This window comes from Quercus robur, chromosome 9, assembly GCF_932294415.1.
Source record: "Quercus robur chromosome 9, dhQueRobu3.1, whole genome shotgun sequence".
NCBI lineage: Eukaryota > Viridiplantae > Streptophyta > Magnoliopsida > Fagales > Fagaceae > Quercus > Quercus robur.
Genome location: NC_065542.1, coordinates 33,130,501 through 33,139,883, shown reverse-complemented (window position 1 = coordinate 33,139,883; position 9,383 = coordinate 33,130,501). Strand labels below are relative to the sequence as shown.

The window sequence follows — 9,383 nt, the reverse complement described above, 5'->3', positions numbered from 1 at the left end:
TGAGATTCACAGATGTCTGCCTCCTAAGATAAAATGATCTACAGCACGTAGAAGAAGCACACTAGGTTCGTGCTTTGCGAACTAATCTATGTCTCTTTCTCTCTTTGACTCAATGAATGCAGAAAATTATTTTCTCTCTGAGAAAGTTTCTTTTCTTTTCTTTTCTTTTTTTAAAAAGTCAGTTTTCATGAATGAGGAACTATGAATTTATATACGTTAGTGAACAGACACACTATTCAAAATAAAACTACTGTGCACAGACTGACTGACTCAAAAAATAAAATAATAAAAATTATTATTTGGACAAGAGGGCCCAGTCCACATATGCCAAAGCCTAATCCAATGTCCGGCCCATGAGCATATAAACTCATATTATCTCTTTCCTTTTCTATGTGGGACTCAAGATTTTCATCACTTTTAATAACATTTTCAAGTGAACAAATTAAACATCAATTTCTTATTCACTCAATACTATTGTTCCAACAAAAGGTTCAACATAAACTTACAATAGAACAGTGGAAACTACAATAGATGGTTCGAAATTACATACAATTTCCGTAGGAGGAAAGCCTTAGATGAACTCGAAGAAAGTTGAAGTCACGTTTAACTTGGAGCTCCCTACCATTAACGATATACCTTGGCTTGGCTGTTGTTGCATTTGATCTAAAAAAAAAACCCTTCACTCTGGTAGTGGGATATCGACTAAATCCTCTCTGTAAGGAATGTGATCCAACTTGCCCACCTCACAAGAATGCCCGTGTTCCATGTTTTGGGCTACTAGGTGGTCATGCTTTACAGTCTCAACAAATGTTACAATAGTGTCTTTTCGGAAGGTAAGATAGATGATTGCTAAGATGTAGACAAGCATTAAGGGAAACACTAGGAGCCCAACAAACACATTTGCAACCTTTGGTAAATTGTTGTGAATTAGCCAATCCACAAAGCCGGTGCTTAGGTAGTAGATGTTGATGCCAATGATTCCGATGCCTAGGATCCACGAGATCACAATAACCTACAAGCATAATTGTCCGATGCTTAGTTAATAAAAGGATGTTTGCCTTACTCTTTCTTTCTTCTTGTCTATGTGTGTAATAGAAACAAGAATGTGGTGGTTTTTTTTTTTTTTAATGCTTTGCTTGCTTTGGCCATCTAATTTCATATACCTTTAATATATATATATATATATATATATTTTGGAGATAGTTTTCAACCTATAGCGTCTGCTCTTAATAATAGCTCTTTATCATCAGACCAAGACACTAATTAGTTTTTTGTATAATCGGGGATTGAATCTCAAATCTCTTATTCAACTATCAAAGACATACCTTTAAACTTCAATATGGTTACCTAGGTGTTATAAATTATGTTTTTCAATTAAATTCAATCATATGACTATATTGATCAATAAGCCATATAATTAAATTTAATTGTCGTTAAAAGAAATTCATTATATTTATGCTATACTTAGCAATGTAGTTGTATGACTGAATTTAATTGACAAATCTAAGATAAAGTATCTAAAAAAAAACTATATTTAAATTTTATACTTATGAATGCATATGGAGTTATATGATTGAATTTAATAGACAAGTCTAACATAAAAGTATCTAAAAAGATTATAAATTTTTTTTTTTTTTGCTAAACAAAAATACTATATCTAAATCTTATACATATGAGTTGCATTTATGAGCATTATAAATTCAGCCTATCACCTTAATCAAGGCCCACTATAATGGTTGTACCTCATTTAAAAGCAAAAGTAGAAAAAGAGAAAGAAGTACAAAAACAACTTACATATATTGAATTCTTGTGTGGTCCCATCTTTGTGGCACTGCTACTAAATTTAAGGAGGGGGATTAGAGCAAATGGAAGCTCAAATGAAAGTATCATCTGCAAAGCAAAACCCATTAAATTTTTATCCTATGTTTGAATATAGGTATAAACGTTAAAAAAGAAAAAGAAAAAAGAAAAGAAGACATAGTTCACAAGTTACAAACCGATGCGATGATGATAAGCCGGGCTGAACCATTAGATCCTCCAATAATGGAAACAACAAGACTAGGTGCAATGGCAATGCACCTTGTCATCAGGTTTCTAGCCCATTTTTTCATCTTTAGATCCAAGAAACCCTATAAAAGCCACACCATCCTTAAATTAATTAAAATTTAATCCCAATTAATTAGGGTAGCTTAACATGATATAAACATATATGTTTGTGCATGCAGGTTATATATTTAATTTCAAGACCTGCATGATGAATTGCCCTGCATAAGTGCCTGTGATGGTGGAGCTTTGCCCTGAGGCTAGTAATGCAATGGCATAAATGGTTGAGCTTGACCGACCCAATACACTCTACACACATAAATCAATAAAATTAAAATATATCTATATATATATATATATTTATACCTTGTGCATAAATATTCTAAATGCATTTAAATTGATAGACTATCATTTGTCCCAAAATCTTAAATTAAAAAAAAAAATTGTGGAATTTAATTATTTAACCATTATTATTCTAATGTAAAATAATTTCATATATATACAATTGAACCTTGAGAAGGAAAGAGGCTGAGTGGAGGTTAAGATCACTGCATTGATTTGCAGTCTCATTTGAGATATTATTGGCTGAGCAAACGGTGCCCGATACAGAGATAATTGCAACATTGATTAGAAATGCAACAAACAATGCGAATCCGCTCTCTATTAGGAAATATCGACATGCATCCTGTGACATAACACGACAAGGCAAACACAAGCATTTTGACACATTAGCAAAAAGCAATTGTTTTGGAACATAAAAAAAAAATAAAAAAAAAAAAAAATAAATAAAAAGCATTTATCTCTCCTATGCAATTTAATAAATTAAACTAGTTTTACCATCTACAATTATGACAATTACTGGAGTCTGGAGCTCACTTGTATATAATTTGTTCTTTGATTAAATTACAAATTACATCTTCTAGTTTTTCTAAAATTTAATTCAATCTTGTTACTTCTGAAATATTCATACTAGTAAAAAAATTTATACTTTGATTCAATGTAGTCTTTCCATCTAATTCCGTCTGACAGTGTTGTTAGATGTCTTAAAAATGATGTCGTTTTAGAAATTAAAAATACCAAAATTACATTGTTTTGGGACACGTAACTAGCAACCATCTTAATGAGAGGACTACATTGAAAACAAATGGATGTTATAGGAGTGAATTGAATAAATTAGAAGTTATAATATTAAATTGAATTTTGAATAAAATTAGAAGGGGCAATTTGTAAGCACTAGATTCTTACATTAATGCCATGGACAGAATTTGGTATTTTTCTGGATAGCACAAGAGCCGAGTGGAGAAAAAGATTGTGCCTATTGGTCAAAAGAAATGGAATTCACAATATGGTATAACACAAATTAACGATTAGAAGGAAGAAAATAAATAGTTATGAAATAATGAAGGATATTTATGAAGCAGTAAATTACATACGGCATGACAAGGGCACCCAAAAGTGCTATGGCATCCCCGGTGGCTCCTTGGCCACTGAGCTTGGGTATAAACATTCCCTTTAGCACAGCACCTGCTGGAGGCTTTACATAACCCATTTCTGCAAAGAAACATGCAGCCATTACGAAGACCAGTATTGTTATCAGCAATTCCAGCTTCCTAACCTGCCAACCAGAAATGTTTTAACAAGAATTAAAACTATAGTGGAAAACGAGAAAGAACATGAATTCAATTTTTTGAACTCCAAGGAGTAGCACTACGGTTGAGACCATGACTCTTTGCAAATAAAAACCTTCTATTCCACTCAATGGCAGCTCGAGGCCTAGGCCTAAAGGCCACAGTTTTGTAATGGTTTTATTCCATTATAAAAAAATGACCCGTCCCTTTTTTTTTAATCTCAAAATTATAAAGTAATGTTAGGATATTGCAAATTTTGCTGCTTAGAACTTACAAAATGTTGTGTCACTAATTACCAAAAAAAAAAAAATATAGTATTCATTTATAAGGTGGTTAAAACAGATCAATCACATTCATTACTACATCAATTTGTGTGTTATACATGGTAAAATCAATAGTATCTTTAGGTTTTAGTAATTTCCAAAATTACCGCATACCTTTGGTGCGATGGTCACTCCACAAGTATAAATGCTTGTGGAGTGTGGGGGGGTAAGGACCGGGGTTTAAATCTCTAAAAGGGAACTTCACACATATATACACTTAGATTAGACTAGAGGCTCAACGAATAGGGTCTATGAACAAAGACCATAGTCGACTGCTTGTCCTCATGGTATGATAACTAAAAGGTAAAGACGAGTGAGTTGATGTAAAATTTCTATCTTGTATAAAAAAATAAAAAATAAAAGTAATTTCCAAAATTGTATGATAATAAGTAGTTTAAACAATAGAAAAAGGATTGTGCAAGATTTTTCTCACTTCAAAAAAAGGTCTAGAAAAATTATACCAATAGAAACTCAACCCAATTGAAAACTATAAACTTTTTTTTTGGGGGGGAGGGGGGGGGGGGGGGGGGAGGTCATGTTTTAAGGCTTTAATTTTTGTAAGCTAATATCCTATACAATAGATTGCCAACATTACCCACCGAAGATTATAAAAACAAACAAACAAACATTACCCACATAATCTCTCATATGGCCACACATCAAATAATCTCAATATCTTCCTTAACACCAAAATCGAAATTGATTATGATGTGTTGCTTTATCTATGATAAAGAAAACCTCGTTTTTTTAAAACTATATTTTTTTTTAATTTTATACTTTAACAATGCATAGCCTTATCTAAGATAAATTATCCCAATTATATCAAGTCAACTTTGATTCATAATATTTCACTTTATACTTTACCAAGCATATATGTCATTTGTTTGATTTTTTTTTTTTTTTTTTTTTTTTTTTTTTTTTTGCGTAGACTCATGTAAGAGATTATGCATATATCTGCTTGAAGTCAAGGTGATCTAAACATTTATTTGTTTCTCATAATTATAAAAACTAGTTTATAACCTCATGCATATGCATGGATACACTTAAAGATATATAATAAAATACATAATATAATTCCTATATATATATATATAATTTAAATACTATTGATAGTCATTTTTATATTTTTTAACTCTTTAAAAAAATTTGTAAGGATATTATTAAAACGTAAATTATCTATATATATATATATTTTTTTTTTAATTATTGTGAAGCATTTTTTTTTTTTTTTACGATTCATTTATTCTAAACTTTTTGGTTTTTTTACTTAATAACTCACTTGGATAAATATTTATGATGTGGTCCCACATTTGATTGTAAAATTAAGAAATAAAAATCTTTAAAAATAAATAATTTAAGACACATAGCACAAAATTAGAACTCTAATTTGAATTTCTAATTTAAATTTCTCTCAACTTCACCTATTATTATATATATAGATTTGGTTTGCCAAAAACAAAGAAAAGAATATGCTAAGATTTATATTCTAAAGTGTCACAAAATAAGAAATCATTTTCAACAGATCAATTAGTGTACTAATTTACTTGTTTGACTTAGATGGCAAGAATCATGGAGCAGCAAATTCTAAAGACACAGGGCATTATCCACGCAATACAAATTAAAAAAACAAAAAAAAAAAAAAAAAAAAAAAAAAAACTTAAAGTCTTAAACAATGATGCAATCCTCCACACAAAGTGGAAAAAAAATAAAATGAAAACTAAAGTCAAACAAACAGTTAAAATGCATACATTATTAATGACTAATTCACAACTTGGTAAATAACTATGCTTCATTCGAGTCAAATAACGTGAAAATTCTTTTGACTAGTAGTACTTGATAGCAACAGAGGGAGTATTATCATTAGGATTAAAAATCGATATCACTGTAAAGGGATTCAAAATTTTAGAGGGGCATTATGCATCAATGATTAAATGTTTAAAGGGATAAGAATTGAGTACAGTATTTTTGTGCAATAAACTAGTTGTGATATACACACGTTATACATTACAAATGTTTAATATAGATTCATATCTCAATAAATCTAATGTACAAAAACACTGAACCAAGTCATTTTCCTGTTAAAAGAGGGTTCCAAAAGCTAGAGACAGAGTCAATATTCCCCCCACCTTCGCCATTGTATCCGTGTATAAACAAACTGTACTACTTGCAAACTATGTACGAAAGCCTAACTATATGTCACACAACGTACGTAGTTTCTTTTTTTTCTTTTTTTTAATTATTTGGGTTGGTGGGGTGAGTGGACTTTTTTATTTTTTTTTTGGCTGAATTCCGCAAGTGGACAGCTGTGAATAAAAATATTATACACATTTCTTAAATAATTAAAGGGCCAAAAAAACGTACGTAGTAGTTGATAGTTGGCCATAAAAATATTAGACTCAATTTAAAATAAAATAATAATTAACGGCTAGCCAAAAACGTACGTAGATAATTGATAGTTGGCATAAAAATATCACGCAAAGTACGGGGATGTATAGTTGAGCATAAAAATTAAACACCCAATTAAATTTCTTAATAAATAATTAATGGAGGAGAAAATTTTAAATAGGTAATAAAATAAATTACCCCGTATCTCTGTAGGCCAAGAAGTAAGAGAGTACTTAAACCAGTGATGAGAACTCCCGTCCAGATTGGTATGTGGAATAGTATATTTAGTGCAAAAGCTGTTCCAATCACTGCCACAAATTGGGAAAATTGAAAAATTTTATTCTTCCTTAATTTGAATATGATCAAGGAGACATGGATGAGAGGATAATTCAAGAATGATGAGGCTAGTGCATGCATCAACATAATATGGTAATGATATCATTTGTCTTTGTAAGTCAATTTTATTGGTTTACCTTCGGGTATGTCAGCAGCTATGACTGCAGCCTCTGCTAGCAACCATAGGCAATACTTCACAAATTTTGGGTACTCAGCCTTACATAATTCTGAAAGGTGTTTGCCTGTGGCAATACGTAAACAAATACTTATCTTGATTAGTTACTACAAGAAGAATCATAAAAATAAAAAAAATAAAGTTACTACTAAAGAAGAAGAAAAGTCAGTAGTACTGCTGGCTTTTCTTCTTTATCTAAAAGAAGAAAAAAATTGAGGCCGAAACAATTGTAACGTCTATATTTTGGCCTAGAATTTGTTTGCTCTGCATCTTACCGGTGCTTACACCAAGATTTGCTGCTAGCGATTGAATTATGAGCGCAAAGATCAACCCAATAAGTATCACCCACAGTAGCTGAAAATAGCAAATAGCACAACCATGCTTAATATTTCTCTCGTAAACTAATTTCTAATTATTTGGGCCATTCATGTTTGATTCAGTTTCTCCAAAAAAAAAAAAAAAAAATGTTTCATTCAGTATATTTTAGGTCCTTCGTTTGAAAATTTTTATTTCGATCCTTTATGTTTGATTCAGATTTTTACTTGCCCCTTTACTTTTCAAAATTTTCATCAAAAAAAAAAAAAAAAAACCCTGAAGAGGCCAATACGAAAATAAAAGTATTCTCTTAGTAAAAGTAATCTATTAGGAAATGTTTCAAAATAAACCTATAATATATCTACACTTTTGTTAAAGACTGACTTTCTCTCTTCATAAATTTTCGTGAAATAGCTAGTTCCATCTTTTTTTCTATTTAATTTACCTCAAATCTGTGATTTGCTCCAGCCTGCAGATCAGTTTCCACTGCGACATGGTAAAAATGATATTACTTTGTCAAACACACACACATGCACAGAAACACAGAGAGACAGAGGGAGAGACAAAAAGAGACTCACAATTGCCCGGGTCAAGATAAGCTAAGGAGACAAGGAATCCAGGGCCTACATGCGATAAGAACTTTCTCCACCCAGGTTTCTAGAACATCAATCATATATACTCAAACGTTGATTCTAACAAGATAATCTATCCAAACATATAGAACAAAGAAATTTAAAGATAGAAAATGCATAGCTAAGAAAGAGAGAAGAGGGTTATATGAGAAGAACCTTAGAGTCTTCATCATGATGATCAAACTGTTTATGATCAGGACTATCAGTGATATTGGGGGGTGGGGTTCCCTCTAGATTAAGGGCAGCTATACGATTGCTCCCTTCACCCCATGACGATGATGATGATGGTACAACATCACTTACTTGCTGCAGTTCTTGGCTTCTCATTCTTTTTATCTCTCGCTCTGTCTCTCTCTCTCGTCTTTGATTACCTACTGCATATGAAAGTTTCAAATGGAGCTCCTTATTTATAGCGCAATGTGGCATGAACCAAGCAATATGTTTGGTATTGAGGACAGCATAGTAGTCACTCTACACTAACTCCAAATTGTCTCCATCCTCATTGCCAAATATGGACATGTCACTTTCTACTTTCTTCTTTCTTCTTCTTTTCTTTTCTTTTTCTCTTTTTTTATTTTTATTTTTAATTCTCGGTAGAGAAATAAAATTTTCACTTCCTTTCTTCTTGATGAGGTCTACTATTTAAGAATAAACAAAACAAAAATATATTCTAAGAATGATGTTTCCACTCCTTGGCTAATATGTTCCTCTTTTGCATTCTATATTTGGAAGAACTCTCTCAGAGTTTTCTTTTCTTTTCTTTTCTTTTTGGCAAAGAAATACCTGACCCTGTATCATCCATTTGATCAAGACAAATGAACACGTAGATTAGCCCTTTTTTTCATAACATGACACGCTTTTGCTCATGTCCGCTTATAAATTGTCTCAATGTAACTTGGTTGAGATGGAGTTGGCTTCTCATCACAATTTCTGCTCATTGAATTTCAAAACAAGGGTGTGAAAGAAAACCCATGAAAAATAGGATCTCCAAAGTTTAACCTTTAATTTTTTTTTTTTTTTTTTTTTTTTTTTTTGTCAAGTGGTAAAAACGTTGCACGTTTTTATATTACAATTTGCATGCAATAAGCTTGGCGGTGGTGGTTAGTAGTGATGACAATGATAGCATGAATAATAAACGGTGGTGGTGAAGAGGTGGATGGTAATAGTGGCAATATAGTGGTAGCAACATCGGTGATAATAGTGTAAAATAAATAGGAATGATCTTAAAATAATATTATTAGTTTACTTTGCACGCTGAAGAATATATCCCTCTTATCAAACCAATAAACGGAAAAGAAAAAAAAATTATCATAATTTTCTAATTATAATTTGCACATACCCACTATTATTTGGTTACACTCACACAACAAATAGGTATAAAAATTTCCACTATCTCAAGAGAGCTTTATACTAAGACAATGGTTTCAAGTACCAAATTTCTCAATTAACTTTGACCTTGCATTCCAATTACATTTGGACCCAGGTTTTGAGTTTTGTTTAGGGGGCCGTCTCAGATTGACTACTAGAACAAAATATTTTAGTATCG

The 9,383-nt window shown here is 31.4% G+C and overlaps 1 protein-coding gene across 1 annotated transcript; it reads right to left on the bottom strand.

Annotated features, from left to right (window-relative positions):
* Positions 1-434: 434 nt before the first annotated feature.
* Positions 435-8,237, bottom strand: LOC126698133 (metal transporter Nramp5-like). Its single transcript, XM_050395148.1, has 13 exons — positions 7,994-8,237; positions 7,784-7,862; positions 7,651-7,691; positions 7,166-7,244; positions 6,853-6,957; positions 6,578-6,687; positions 3,477-3,658; positions 3,289-3,358; positions 2,555-2,728; positions 2,248-2,352; positions 1,998-2,129; positions 1,795-1,890; positions 435-1,012 (listed from the first exon to the last, which is right to left on the bottom strand). Exons 1-13 carry the CDS (start codon positions 8,162-8,164, stop codon positions 680-682), a joined length of 1,677 nt encoding a protein of 558 aa, XP_050251105.1. The 5' UTR covers positions 8,165-8,237; the 3' UTR covers positions 435-679.
* Between the last annotated feature and the right edge of the window lie 1,146 nt (positions 8,238-9,383).